General features: G+C 35.5%; 2 protein-coding genes across 2 annotated transcripts; one reads left to right on the top strand and one right to left on the bottom strand.

Annotated features, from left to right (window-relative positions):
- Positions 1 to 447: 447 nt before the first annotated feature.
- On the top strand, positions 448 to 1,931 carry LOC18046540 (putative pentatricopeptide repeat-containing protein At1g53330; the record flags this gene model as incomplete). The annotated part of the gene is made up of 1 exon (XM_006442374.2): positions 448 to 1,931. A coding segment is annotated over one exon (1,419 nt), but the record flags the coding sequence as incomplete, so codon positions are not given.
- Positions 1,932 to 2,617: 686 nt separating this feature from the next.
- Positions 2,618 to 3,461, bottom strand: LOC18046539 (germin-like protein subfamily 1 member 17). Its single transcript, XM_006442373.2, has 2 exons — positions 3,277 to 3,461; positions 2,618 to 3,156 (listed from the first exon to the last, which is right to left on the bottom strand). The coding sequence occupies exons 1-2, from the start codon at positions 3,398 to 3,400 to the stop codon at positions 2,618 to 2,620; spliced, it is 663 nt and encodes a 220-aa protein (XP_006442436.1). The 5' UTR covers positions 3,401 to 3,461.
- Between the last annotated feature and the right edge of the window lie 12,503 nt (positions 3,462 to 15,964).

Raw genomic sequence — 15,964 nt, 5'->3', positions numbered from 1 at the left:
ATAACCATAATAATTTCAACAAATAGACTATTAATAATAATGAAGAAATAATGCATAGCAGCACCCATTATCAAGAAAAAAAAGGGAAGAAGATTAATTAATTACTTGTTTCAACTAGACTAAACAAAGAGGAAGAAGAAGACTACCATTTGCAAACCAAAACGACTCCGTTCACACCAAATCAGAACAAACAAAAAAAAATTCAAGCAGAAACAATGTCGTTAAGAGAACAAAGAAAAGGAAGAAGCAAGGGTTTAGCTGGGTTAAAGAAAGGAGAAGAAGAAGGCTGCCATTTGTAAACCAAAATGACTTCGTTGAAAGCAAATCAAAACAAATAAAAAAATTGAAGCAAAAACGTCGTCGTTCAATAGCGCTTGAAAACAAAAAAAAATTAAGAGCTGAAACGGCGTCGTTTGACCCGGGGCAAACATCATTTTCCATATTCATAAAGCAAAACCCACGTCTCCCATCAGGCTCGCCTCTCTTCCTCGCCTCCAAAAAGACCCGAAACTCGCTCTGCAACTCTTTAAAAACCCTAATCCTAACCCCAATGACACTGAAGCCCATCCATTAAAACCCTTTCGCTACAATCTCCTTCACTATGACCTTATCATCACCAAGCGTGGCCGAGCCAAGATGTTTGACGAAATGCAGCAAATCCTTCACCAGCTCAAGCACGACACTCGCATCGTTCCCAAGGAAATAATTTTCTGCAATGTTATCAGCTTTTATGGACGTGAGCGATTACTCGAACGCGCACTCCAAATGTTTGATGAAATGTTGAGTTTTAATGTTCAAATGACGGTCAAATTTTTCAACACGTTGTTGAATCCAAAGTTAACGTGCGGAAAGCTTGATAGAATGAAGGAGTTGTTTCAAATTATGGAGAAATATGTTAGCCCAGATGCTTGTAGTTATAATATATTGATACACGGTTGTGTTGTAAGTCGGAGATTAGAGGACGCGTGGAAGGTGTTTGATGAAATGGTTAAAAGAAGACTGCAGCCAACACTGGTGACATTTGGGACGTTAATTTATGGTCTTTGTTTGGAGTTGAGGGTAGATGAGGCATTAAAGTTGAAGGAGGATATAATGAGAGTGTATAATGTGAAGCCTGATGGACAAGTCTTTGCGTCATTGATAAAAGGGCTTTGTGCGGTTGGTGAGTTGAGTTTGGCACTTGGGGTTAAAGAAGAGATGGTGAGAGATAAGATTGAAATGGATGTAGGTATATATTCTTCATTGATCAGTGAGCTTTTTAAGGCGGGAAGGAAGAATGAATTTCCTGCGATTTTAAAGGAAATGAAGGAGCGTGGGTGCAAACCGAATTCTGTAACATATAATGCATTGATCAGTGGGTTTTGTAAAGAGGAGGATTTTGAAGCCGCATTTACAATTTTGGATGAAATGGGGGACAAAGGCTGTAAGGCAAATCCTATTAGTTATAATGTGATTCTTGGGGGGCTGTGTAAGGACGGAAAATGCAGTGAAGCAAAAGATTTGTTTGAGGATATGCCTAGACAGGGCTGCAATCCTGATGTTGTGTCCTATAGGATACTTTTTGATGGGCTATGCGATGGGAAGCAGTTCAGGGAAGCTGCTTTAATTTTGAATGAGATGATTTTGAAGGGTTTTGTACCTCGTTCTGCTCGTATAAATTTATTTATTGGTCAGCTGTGTGAGATAGGGAATGTGGAGGATCTGTGGACAGTTTTGAATACCCTGATTAGGGGGAACGATATTGATTTTGATACGTGGAGAACTGTGATTTCTAAGATGTGCAAGGATGACATGCTCTTGAATGCATCTCAACTTGTTGAATCCTTGATTAGCCCTAAATTTGAGACTCTGGTAACCAATAATTGAGAGTTCGCATGTGCGAACACATCTATTGGCTAGACGTGAATCTTTCTATCAGTCTACATGTTCACCAATCACCGTGTTCATGTCCGTAGTTGTTTTGGTCTGCACAGGTTTTAGGTCACCGGCCAAGTTGCCTAGTTAGGAGTTTGTCGAAAGTGATAATACATGAGAGGGTTAATGTGTACAAACTTTATTAGCTTCAATCTGAAAGCAATTGCAGTTCCGGATGGTTTGTGCAGTAATTTCATGGGTGATCTTCATTTTGGCCTGTCATGTAGGCAGATGTTTCATAATGCTCAAAATCATTATGAACGATTCTCAGGTACGTGTAACAGGTTAGCCAGCGTAGATTTGACTTACTTATTGAATATCTTGTCTTTTAGCATAACCCAGAACTTTATATAACTACGTCTTTTGTGAGACCTTTTGAGAATCCTTCAGATTAGTCCATATATAATTTGAAAATCTCCCCCGATAAGGGCCCTCTAGGTCGACACAGCTAAGAACAATTATCTGTGGCCCCCCGTCAAAATAATAATAATAATAATAATCCGAGTTCAGATAAGAGACCATTGATCACATTGAACGAAAAATACATTATTTAACTAAGGGTTAATTAGGAAATCAAACAAAGCTGACTTGAGAGAGGTACACATGTACGAATCTCTTTATTACATCAAAATCAACTGATAATGACAATAATTAGAACGAGAAACATAAATAAATGGCAAGATTATTCAAATAAGCTACACATTTAGAACTTAGCCTCAAGATCTTTCACCGCATCTACGTCCAACTGGAATGCCTTGGCAAGAAAATCAGGATTGATTGGAGGATTGGCTCCGAAGACCGAGTTTGCAACGGTAATGACACCAGGATTCTGGCTGCTTAGAGCGGCGATGGCAACTGCATTTGTTTTTCCAATGTTGAACTGGAAGTGAATCAAACCAATTGGAAACACGAAAACATCTCCCTTTTTCAGAACTTTTGCAATGAGTGTGTTGTTTAGCTGGTTTGATGTCACAAAACCAACATAAAGTGTTCCTTCCAAAACCGTCAGGATTTCAGTGGCACGAGGGTGAGTGTGAGGAGGGTTTTGGCCATAGGGTGCATAGTCAATACGGACTGCTGATATTCCGAGAGTGTTGAGTCCTGGAATTTGGTCAACATTTGCATTTTTTACACTGAAGCCAAGTCGGTTTGCCGTGTTTCCAGGCTTGTCTAGCCCTGATAAGAAGAAATCTCCTGGCCTGGCAAGCTTGGGGTCCTTGCAGAACTTCCCGTTGACAAAGACTGCGTCCAAAAATTCAGAATATTAATTAGTAAGGTGAATTTGAGATCAACGTACACGTATACATAAACAAGTTTAAAAGATTTTTTAGGACAGAGAAAATTAAAGTGTAAAAAATATACCCGCGTTCTTGGGTTCATCAATGGCTACACAGATATCCTGAAGAGGACTAGGGTCAAAGGCAGAGGCCAATGAAGAAGCCAAAATCAAGAGAGCAAAACCTGTAAGAAATTGAACATTTCTCATTGTGTTTAATTAGCTAGCTAGCTTTGGGATCTCACTCTGTTTAATCTCTGAACTTATTCTTATTGGTTTAGTGCGAGGTGAGAAATGTTGCAAGGTTAGCAACCCTATTTATAGATGAGGATTTATTGAACCGGTCCTGTTTTCCCTGCTCGGAGCAGATCGACGAAGGCTTGCCAATTCTTCAATTGTTCATCTGTGACTCTGTAAAAACTGAGGAAACATGTCATCTCAGTACATTTTCTTCTTCATTTGCTTACATCAACATATTGTTTTTTAATACTGAGTCATGGCAATCTATTTGTGCATTATTATATTATCTAAAAATTTCATTGACAAACTCCAACTTCCAGAATGGTGAATGTTCGTTTTGATTTTTTAATGTTTTTCATTATGTTTTAAGCAGGTGCGCAAATATTTTTAAGGCTGGGCCCTTAGAGGCCCGAAAATTGAAATTTTTAGAGCTACTTACTTTTTGTAAGTTACATAGTGTGTGCCGTTGTAACTGATATATCACTAATTATTTTTTATAATGTGTTGGCTATTAATTGTATTTTATTTTATTTTTATCTTTTATCAAACAGGAATCTAAAGTTATGATAGTGTAAGCGTAGTTCAAGTGCATTATTTGTTATATTTTTAAATTTTTGAAGGTAAATCAAGCACATAATTCACACTGGCAGACTTGAATGCTACTTAAATGAATCTGAAGGGAGGTTTTATCATTAAATCATTGAGTGGGATTACAGTCTTAGTTAAATAACAACGACTAATTCTATCAAAATTTTCTACAGTCAAGTATTATGTGCCGTTTTACCATAATCATCATTACAAGAAAGAACCTAATCCAACTCTTCACATCTACGAATCCAATCTAATTGAATTATGTAATGCCACGTAGTATACAAAATTCTTACACATACTTTTTTCCAATTGAAGAAAACTAAAATGAGTGATGACATATTAATGTTTTCCCTACTATATTTTTAACCTTTATGATAAGTTTATTACAGTACTCGCTAAGTTTTCAAAAATGTTATAAAAATACTCCAAATGAAATTTAGAAGTTCGAAATAGCAGAATTTGGTAAGACTTCGACGGACATCTCGGAGGCCTTTTTTTAATCTTTCATTGCAGTTTGCAAAACAATACATTATACTCACAAATCTAACGTATCTCTAGCCCAAAAAAATATACAACCATATCAAAGTCAGAACTAGCTACACAATGTCTTACATCATGCAATATTCGAACAAATCCAAAAGATCTTATCAATTGAATCAATGAACAGAGAAAAAAAATGAGTTTTAACTGTTGAATATGCCTGCAAAATTCTAGGAATTTGCCGCCAGCAATAGGAGAATTAATTATCAAGCAAGCATGGATTAAATTAATCCAGTTCTTACTAGCTACATTATGGGCCGCCGGCTACGTAGTGCATAAGCACCTAACCCAAATTATAACTTTTCAAAATTTTAAAATTGCTCGCTTGAGCTACTAGCTAATTAAACTTAGCACTTTAGCCTCACGCCTCTCCTTTATGAAAGCCACATATACAGTATATGTATATATATACCAATTTTCTAACTTAAACTCATCCTCAAAATTATAGTATATATCTAAACTTGTTCCACATTAACCTACATTAATGGCTCGTTTCAACTCTTATTTTGATCGTTGTCCTCTGTGTTTTAGTTTTCAATTCACCATATTTAGTTTTCAATCCATTTTGGTTAATTATTTAGTGTCCGCACATGCAGGTGGATTAATATTGTAAAAACCAGGCATTTATTTAACAAAGTGCCATTAGTAGTGGGGAAGTTTTCTTATATAACAACTTTCAAAAATTCATTATCAAAACTAGCAATAGAACAAAAGTTCTTAAAATAATAGCCACACACTTTTTATGAACTAAATTACCCCTCCCCAAATCTCCTCTCTCGTTTCATGTCAACAACTAAATACAAACTATTTTACCTCAACAACTAAACGCAAACTCCATGAAACTCCTCCCATTTGACTTCTCAAACTCCCTCCAACAATTAAGCACAAAACTACTTCGATTCCATATGCATCAGACAACAATTGTTAACTAGCATTGAAGACTGTTAGCCTAAAGGGCTACACATATTGTAATTTTGATGATAACAAACATGTGTCATAAGTGATATGATAAATATTGTATTTCACATATTCACTAGTTCTTGAAGGATGATATTTATGTAAGTGAATCAAATGAAATCAAGCTCAAAACACTCAATGGACAACGGCTTGATCAAGAACAAAGTTTAGCTCAACGAAGTCATTACTGCAATAAATTCTTGTAAAACTGGTATGATTTAATATATGCATGGTTTAACATTTGAGAAACTCAAAATTTTGTTTAATAAATCATTACTTTTCATAAACCAAAATGTCTCATATTTATAAGATAAAGTATTTTGTGGATTTGAGTGTTTTTCAAATTTTGGATTAAATTGAAAAAGTTTTGAAATTAATAAGCATTATGAAAATAACCTTTTTGAGAAGTATTATAAAGTTTTGGGCCATAACATAATTTCAAAAAAATTTGAGAATTACGATCATATTTAGAAATTCTGGATTTAGATCTATTTGTAAAAATATAAAACATTTTGGGCTATAGTGTAATGTATAAAAGTTTTAGACCATATTTTAATTTTGAAAGTTTTAGGCCAAAAAGTAAATATAAACAATATGGTGGGAAGACAGAGAGTTAGAGGCTAGTCTACAATGGTTAGTAGCTAGCCGCCTGAGGTAAATTTTTAAATTTTCAAATCCAAAATTTATACCGGCTGCTTGGTGTTTTGTCCATAACAGCTAGTTTTTGTGTCTAAGCTATATAAACTCAAATCCAATTCATTTTTAAAAATTTTTGCAAGCGTAAACAAATGTAAACAACATATTTTGAGCTCTTAACTTGCAAATCATCATAGATTAAATCTCCATTGATCTATTTTTTGTATATCCACTCTAAAAGAGAGTATTTATTGTATTTCTTGAATTCATTGTAAAATTTGTGAGTATGTAAGTGTGGCAAACACTTGAGTAAAGAGATTAAGGATAATATTTTGTTGTAAAAGTCTATTGACACCTTGGAAGTCAATTGTAAGCATTTGAAGTCTTGGGAGGCTTGGATAGTGAAATCCTCAAGCTTAGTTTGTTTGGAGGCGTGGACGTAGGCGAGAATTGCCGAGCCACATAAAAATCTTTGTATTTGCTCTCTCTTCCCTTACTCTTTTAATTTTTAGCATTGTTAAATTTATTATTTTTTATTTCATTGAGGCACTATATTAAATTGTTGTGTGGTTTGCTTAGCTTAAGTTTTTAAAAACCCAATTTACCATTCTCTTGGGTTGCATAACTAGTATTTCAAAGACAAAATCAATCAAAACAAAAAAGAAAAAAAAAAGCTCAAGAAGGAATTAAGGATAATGTTTTTTGAAATTTATATTGTAAGATTAATTAAGTTTTGTATATGGGTTTTGTGGATATTTGTAGAAACAAATATCATTATTAATTTTTATTACAATGTGGGTAGATATTTGCTTGTATGAATCCAAAAATTAGGAAAAATCTAGTAAATTATGTGTTTCTATGATTCTAGAGAAAACCTAGATTGCGGGCGAAGGCATTCATCGGCCGGGTGATGGCTGATTTCGCCAGCGAGAAGTACGGGCAAAGGCATGCATCAACCGAGTGATGGCATCCTTCGCCCACATTTCTCGCTGATATCGCCCGCGAGAAGTGCAAGCGAAGGCCTGCATCGCCCAGGTGATGGCACCCTTCACTCGCACTTCTCGCGGGCAATACCAGTCATCACCCGGATGATGAATACCTTCGCCCGAACTTCTCACCTAGTAGCCATTGCCATTCACTTCTCCCAGGCAATGGCAGCCGATGATCTCCATCAATTAGACAATGGCATCCATCGTCCAAATGTGGGGCACCTCATGTAATTGTATTTTTAATGTTAATTGTTTATTGTCAATGATATTATTATTGAAATAAATTTCTTGTTTTAGTAATATAATTATATTTATTTTAATTTGCTTCGTGTTTAATGGAATCAACAATTGTGCTTAAAATGTTTTAAGATGGATTATGGGAAACATTTGTTGATGGTCATATGGAATACGAGAATGAAAAAATTAAAGCATTTTTTCTGCGAAATGATCTAATTTTCGAACAATTTATTGCTAGGGTTTATCAAGTGTTGAATTTAAGTTCAGAAAAATATTCTATGACAATTAAAGCAGTTTGGGGCACAAACTGTCATATGCAATCCATTGCTTCTTTACCAATGGACATACTAGATGATAAAATGGTAAAAATTATTATACATGTAAACTTTGATAAAATAAACTATGGTAGGACTCCTATTTTTGTAACTACATCGCCTAAATTAAAATCAAAGCTTCTTTAATGCCATCTCAACAAAAATCAGCTTCTTTGATGCCGTCAACCCAATATTCAGCCTTTTAGTGCACATTTGGCTATGGATCCATGCCAAACTATGATAATTACTTCTTCTCCGATACCGAAGAACAAATGTTTCCAACTATAGAAAGCTACTCTCCATTCCGTGATTGTGATGACATAGATTGCGGTCATCCATTAAATGATATAGAAGCAATGTCTCAGTTTCAGGAAGATAATGATCCACGTCAAAGTCAGCCTATTACCCCTAGGTCACATAGCCGAAGTCGACCCCAATATCAACTATAGTTGACCTACTACAATTGAAGGTTTCAGTTGTGCCATCAGATTGGGTAGCTTTGGATACACGTACAGTTGGAAATTGTAGTTCAAGTGGTATTTATGTTAGGCAGCTATTCAGTATGAAAGAACAATTATACACGGAGCTTAGCATTTTTACTAGTAGAGACAAGTTTGAGTTCAAGGTAGATAGGTCCTCAAGTATATATTGGGAGGCTTGTTGTGCTATGAAGACATGTAAATGGCAACTTCGAGCAACGAGGGTGAATGAGAAGAAGAATGTGCAGTGGTTAGTGAAGAGATATGACATGGTGCATACTTGTCAAAATGATATTTTCCATTATGGTCATCGTCAAGCAAATAGTCGGGTTGTTAGCGAAAATATCAAGCAAAAGTTTGTTGATGTCAAGTGAATATACACTCAAAAGGATATCATTTCATATATGAAGAATGATTATGGAATTAATTTATCATACCAGTAAGCAGATCATAGTAAGGAAAAGGCTTTGAAGTTGATAAGAAGAGACTCAGGAGAGTCATATAATTTACTTCCCAAATATTCTCATGTCTTGCAAGAGCTAAACGACAGTACAATAATTCAGCTTGCTTGCTCTTGGATCTTGCATTAAAGGTTTTATGCAGTTAATCAGGCGAGTGATCGCAGTGGACGAGTCTCATCTAAAATGTAAATATGGAGGAAACTTGTTGATTGCAACATGCTTAGATGAGAATAACCAAATGTATCCTATAACTATTGGATTTGTAGATTTAGAAAATAATGCCTCTTGGGAATGGTTTGTCATGAGGTTGCATGAAGTCATTAGAGACATGCAAGAGTTAGTATTTATATCCAATTATTGCACATCTATCCATAAAGCAGTTTATAAGATATTTCCTACTGCACTATACGGCCTTTGTTTTTATCATTTGGAAAGTAATCTAAAGTCACATTTCAAGAATTTTAGAAAACTATGGAAGTATTCCTTTAGAGTAACCTTTTTACAAACAGTGAAAATGTATGATCCAGTAGAAAATGAAAAACAAATGGAGGGGTTGTGAAGTATGCATTAGGGCTGGGCAAAATCAGATTTGGGTCGGGTTCGGATCAACCCGATCAAATTTCAGGTTGGATTAAAATTCATCCAAACTCCACCTGAACTTATAACTCATTCCGATCCGATCCGAATTATATTTGGATCAGATTCGATCGAGTTATAAGTTCAGGTGGAGTTCGGATCAGATTCGAGTGATGGTGGAGTTCGGATTGTATATAATTATATATACCATCACTTAAGTATCAAGGGCCATGGCTCCCGATTCCAAAAAAGGCCAAATAGAGGATTGGAGGCGCGGAGGTGGCGCAGTAGATCCGATTCTTGGTAGCAACAAATCGATAGATCGGGGTGACGATCCTCACGAATTAGCTTCGGTCGGTGTCATTGTCGGCGGCAGTTGCTGCGTATGGTGGCCCTATGAAGTTTGTGTGTGTGTTTGATTGTTTGTGTTTTGTTTGTGTAGATTTGGGCGTGGACCGTGTGGCTGTCGCCTGGCGGCCGTGGGATGCAAGCGACAGAGACAGTGTGTAGGTGTGGCCATGTACATCGCCGAACATCAGTGGGCTAGCTTCTTTAGCTTGCGTGCATGTGCTATGTATTGTTGTTGCCTAGCTGGTAATGTTAATGGCAATGTTTGTTTGTAATGGTTTGTGTGTATGGTGTTTGCATGCTGCGTGGTGTATGTAAAATTTGGAGTTCGGTTTTAATTTTTAGGGTTTTTTTTTAAATTTTGTGTCAACCCGATCAGGTTTTCGGATCAGATCGGGTTCAACCAACCTGAACAAGATTTGATCGGGTTGACACAATTGCACCTGATTGAGTTCTATTCATAACCCGGTTCGATCCGAACCTAAAATTTTTGGGATCTGGTCGGGTTGGGTATTTTGCCCACCTTTAGTATGCATGCAGGTGCAACAAAGTATTTGGAGGGCATAGGCTTTAATTATTGGGCTCGATCTCATTTTAAAGTTTGAAGGTATAGCATTCTGACCACAAACATTGCAGAGAGCATGAATGCTTTAGTGAAGGAACCGAGAAAATTTCTTATTACTCAGTTGGTTGAACACTTTAGATTTACAATGCAACAATAGTTTTATGATAGAAAGAAAGCGGCCGAGTCGATGACAACTCGCTTTACAACAAGGGCACAAAAATATACGATCATAGAAAAGATATTGCCAGTAAAATGCATGTTTTCAATGTATTGCTTGTCTAAGTAACAACTCATCGCCAACACGAAACCACATTTAATATTTATCAAGTTTTTTACTTGTCTAATCAACAAATTATGCACGACCATGCCAGTACATCTAATTTCCTTCATACTACTAAAATGCCCTAATATTGATTTCCTGAACAACTTTTGTTGTTTTTCTATCAATTTTATTTGCATAAGGCTAATCACTCTCTTCCTTTTCTTTAAATTTGTTAGAATACCTAGAAGTAATCTTCAATTGGTATCTTTAAAGTCTAAGGCGGCCTTTATTGCAGGACATATCGGAAAATTAAACACGACAGATATTAGATTATTATTTAAACAAAAACAAAAATTCATTTGGGTTAGTGTGAGGAAATACAGGCAATACTGCACTTGAGCGGGCGATGGGCACCATCATCCGCAATCACCCGCAATCACCCATAAATGTGAAATATTAACTAGGCAACCCAAGAGGGGGGGTGAATTGAGATTTTAAAAATTGAGCTAAGCAAACCACACAACAATTCAATCTAATGCCTTAATGGAATCGAAAATAATAAATTCAACAAACCACAATAATAAAATAGTAAGGGAAGAGAAAACAAACACAATGATTTTTACGTAGTTCGGCAACCCCCGCCTACATCCACGCCTCCAAGCTTACCGGGCTTGAGGATTTCACTAAGTAAGCCTCCCAAGGCTTCAAACGCTTACAATTGACTTCCAAGGTGTCAATGAACCTTTACAACAAGAGATTATCCCCAATCTCTTAACTTAAGTGTATCCCAACACTTACAACCTCTCAAGGATAAAGATGACAAATGAATTTTCACTCACACAATGTGTTTGATTACAAATGAATGCTCAATGTGTGAATCAAATAAACAAAAACAAGTTCAAAGCTCAATAATAGTTTTATGCTTAATAGCAAGCTCAATGATAACTCTTGAATTTATTTTTGTTTGAATTGGATTGAGTTTATTTATAGTTGGAGCTGAAAACTAGCCGTTATTGACTTTTTGCTCACTGTCGGATTGCCGTTAACTAGATGTCAGATCGCCGTTTGACTGGTCAATATGACCGTTGGGCTAGATTTTCAAATTGTCGGATCGCCGTTATCTAGATGTCGAATCGCCGTTAGTGTCCAGAGGCTACTCTTCAATTCTGCTCAATGTTGGATCGTCGTTATTGAGATGTCGGATCGCCATTTTCTACAGTGATTGCTACAGTGAACTATTTTGTAAAATTATAGTTTGGCCCCAAAGCTTTATAAAAATATACTATGGCCTAAAACTTTATGAAACTTATCAAATAAGTCCATTTTCAGGATTTTAAGCAATACTTGTTATTTATCAAAATTCTCAAAGCTTTTTCAATTGAAACCATTAACATGAGAATAACCAATTTTATAAAAATATTTTCATATAATATAAAGCCTTTATAAAGTGAGAATGATGATTTAAAAGTATATGAAAACTATTTTGAGCTTTTAAAACCTTAATCATTCTTAATCTTGTTTGTTATCATCAAAATCAATATTATGGATACATATATGCTAACAAAATGTTGCAGGCGATGAATGCCAACAGCCAACATATACCCAAAAAAAAGAAGAAAAAAAGTTTATGAAATAAATGTAAACTTCATACAAGTTAGTATCTTTGGTATTAAAGAGTGGATCACTAAGAACTAGCTTAGTAAATTTATTAAGATAATTGAAAAAAAATTCTTAGAGACATTTTAACGAACACCTAATCTGCTTATATTTTGCAAACATTAATCTTAAATTGTTTTGAATTGTTCATGCCAATACATATCCTAGTTTGCTTTTCTATCAATAATAATCCATCAATCAATTAAAAATTACTATAAAAGTGCAAGAGTCGTACCTTTAGGTCGAACCCTCATGTCGTTGACAATGCAGAACCTTTTGTTGATGGAGGCAGTGATAATAGGGGCTATGAGGGTAAGATTGTGATGAAAGAGTGAAGAATGAGGGGGCTATCACAGCTAGGACAGTCGAAAGGATTATTGTGGAATCTACTGCTGTAGCAACCACAGTACACCCTACTGTAGCTAAAGGAGAGCAAGCCACAGGGTTTGAGACAATGATGCAAGAACTTAGTGAAAGCATTAATACATGTGTCCAAGTGCAAAAGGAAGAAAATCAGTGGTTTTAGACTTAATGAATCTTGAAGTATAGAAGCATCAATTTGCACGATATATGAAGAAGAAATATGTAGATTTCCTTGAGTCACTACTGTAGCAGTTTAATTTTAAGTGAGTAGAAGAGATAGCTCCAGAGGAAAAAAGTGAAGAAGTAGAGAGTGAAAGAGAGTCAGCAGAAGAGCAGCAGTAGGAGCTAGTGGAGGCTAAAGATGCTGAAGCAGAAGGAGAAGACGAAAGTGAAGATGAAGAAGAAGAAGAAGAAGAGGAAAATCAAGAGAAACCACCAATTGTGACTCCCAAGAGTAAGGGTAAAGAGAAAATCTTGATCAATGAGGAGATGGATTCAGAGTGGGAAGAGGATGTTGATGCAGCAATTGAAGAGGTCATCAATAGGGCCACAAGGACAGCAGAAGCCAAGAGGAGTTTGAGAGAAATCATTGCAAGCATCACTGCCAAGCAACTAGCCACAACAATTCCTCCACCAGCTATTGCAAAGAAAACTCCCTCAAAGTCTCTTGTATCAACTCTCAGGCATCCAACAAAAGAAAAAGGGCACAATCTTTCTGGAGGTGCTGCAGCAATGCGAGCACCAAAAGAACTAGAATAAAAAAACCAAAGACAACTCTACCCAAAGTCACAGAAGCTGCCGAAACCCTTCCAATCAGTCCAACCAAGAGCTAAAAAAAGAAACAGCCAGTTGCTGCACCACTTAGTTCACCAAATGAACGACTGAGAAGTGGGTCAAAGAAGAAGTGAACCCTTACAACATGTGCTGCAACATAACTTCCAACAATAGGGAAGTACCCCCGCCAGCCTAGTTTAGTTTGCTATTTCTAAAACTTTTCTTTGTTTTCTTTATTTTATCTTGTTAATGTTGCATTTCTTTATTTTAAGTGTGTGCTTGTGTGTTTTTTATTTATTTTGTGTGTATGTGAGGACACAATACCTTTTAAGTTTGGAGGGGATTATGTCATTTTGAAATATGTTTGTGTTGAGTGAATGTGTGTTGTCTTGTGGAATTTAATGTTAGTTATTTAATGTCACTAAAAAAAATTCAAGTGTTATGAATGTTTTTGTGAATGTGTGTAATTGTGTGTATAGCTCTGTGTACCTAGTATTTGTATTTGGATTAGAAAACCCAATGAGGATGAATTGAGTGTTGAAATGTAGCATAAATGACTGTCAAGTAGGGACAATTTATAAATGAAGGTTGAAACTCTATCTTAACACTTAGGCTTTGGTTGATTTTTATGAGTATGCTGTAACAAAACCAAGTAGAGTAACAAGGTCAAAAATATCTCAAGTTTGGGGGGAACTTGAAAATTCAAAAAATGTACTAGATATGAAATAAAATTCTCCAATGACTTAGCTGCTGAGTAACCAAGGTTGAGTATGTACCCCATATGTAGACTTGAGTAAAAAAACAGCGAGAGTTATGAGTATTGTCGTAGCAATTGATATGATTTAAAAAAAAAAAAGGAAGATAGGTCTTATATCTAAGATATTGAGTAGCCAGGTCTGTTCATGAGCCTCATGCTCAGCCTTGAGTCAAAGGTGTCTAAAGATAAGATTATGTTCTAACATCTTAAATGTTATTACTACAGTAACTCTGATATGTACATTTGTCAAGTAATTGGATGTCATCATTACAAGTGATAGACATTTACATAAAAAATCAATGTTACAATGAAGAGTATGAAACTGAAAAAAAAAAAAATTTCTTTAGCACAGTTTGAACTTATTGTTGACCCATGTTCCCCCAGATATGAATGAATTTGTGTTTTATCTTCGAGTTATATTTGATGCATGTGTAATGCTGCAACACCTCTGGAACTTGATCAAAGTGCCATACACACACTTTGGACAGAATAAGACCTAAGTCTAGAACTGAAACTGCTTATGGTAATTTTGCAAGTTTAAGAATGAAATCTGAGGGTTGATAAATTCGAGCAAGTTAGATGACAGGGCTAAGTTGTTTGTTGCATGATTGTGTGATTGAAGTGCTAGTGTTGTTGTCATTACTTGAGGACAAGTAATGGTTTAAGTTTGGGGGTGTGATAGCTCTATGAAATGAAAGTTATCATGACACTTTTAGACTCAAACCAATATTACTTAAAGAGTAAATGATGTGTTTTTATTGCATTTTTAGTTACATTTTGCATGATTGTAGGGGACCAAAAAGCTCAAATTTTATGCATGGAAAGCTGCAGCAGACTTGCAGAGATGACAATATCACTTGGCTGCAAAGGAAATAAAATAAGTCTAGAATAGTGAAGATGTTGTAGCCGTTGCTGCAGCAATCCTGTAGCAACTGTAGACTAGCTTTCGCTCATGTTTATTGAAATATTGTGATCCAAAGTTTCCAAAAATAGAAGATACGCAGCCACATGCTTTTGGGTGCCCTACTTCCAAATTATAAAAGAGTACGCATGAAAAGAAAAAGGGAGAGTCGTCATTAAGGAAAAATAATAGAGAAAAACAAAAAGAAAACAGAGAATAAGAGAGATTTGAGGGCTGCAACAAAGGATTCAAGGAGAAAAAGAAAGACAGATCGCAAGATCAAGTGAGCTTCACTTTCTCATCTTTATTTTTTTTTTTATATTTAGAGGAATATATTTGATGGCTAAAATGATTCTTGTTACTGTTTTATCACAAATCATGAACTAAACTTTGTTGTGGTTGAGTAATAAACAAGTTTAATGGTTAATTGACTGGTATATGTGTGTTGCTCTGAATCTGTTGGAGTATTTTGTCTTGATTTTACTTATTGCAATTCCTATTTCAACTAACCACCCATTTCGAGGATACAAACTACGAAGGAGCCTAAAAAAGGTCTGACTTAATAGAACAAATTAAGGAAATACATGGTTTTAGGTTGAGTTCCCAAGTTGAGTTAATCTCAATTTGAATAAGACCATACTTGATCTAAAATTAGTGAAGAGATAGACATAGGAATTCACCTTGTAGGACAATTGGAACCAAAAGCGCATAATGTTATATCTAATGTTAGTGTAACAACTTGTCATTGTTAGGTTGCACTTAGATATAAAATATCCAACATGCGACTGTTGAGGTTTCATGAGGGATTCTGCCCAGTGCTGTCGTAGATGCTATAGTAACAGAATCTTATTTGGAAAAATTGTTAATACCATTAAGTGAGTTTAATCACTCAACTACTCATTTCCCATTGCGTTTATTCTCATGTTTGATTTAAGATTTTTCTTTATCACATTGTGTTTATTTCATTTTTAATTTCATTAGTTTATTAGTTTCATTGATTATTTTATTTTAGCCTGAAATTGCAATGTTGTGTACACTTGCACATTGACACCTATAGCAATAGAATTCACCCAACAGAAGCTTATATGTGTAATGCTAATATTTTGATTTTCTACCGTACTTTGTATT

Source organism: Citrus clementina, unplaced genomic scaffold, assembly GCF_000493195.1.
Source record: "Citrus clementina cultivar Clemenules unplaced genomic scaffold, Citrus_clementina_v1.0 scaffold_3, whole genome shotgun sequence".
Lineage (NCBI taxonomy): Eukaryota > Viridiplantae > Streptophyta > Magnoliopsida > Sapindales > Rutaceae > Citrus > Citrus x clementina.
This window is presented reverse-complemented; position numbering and strand designations above follow the sequence as displayed.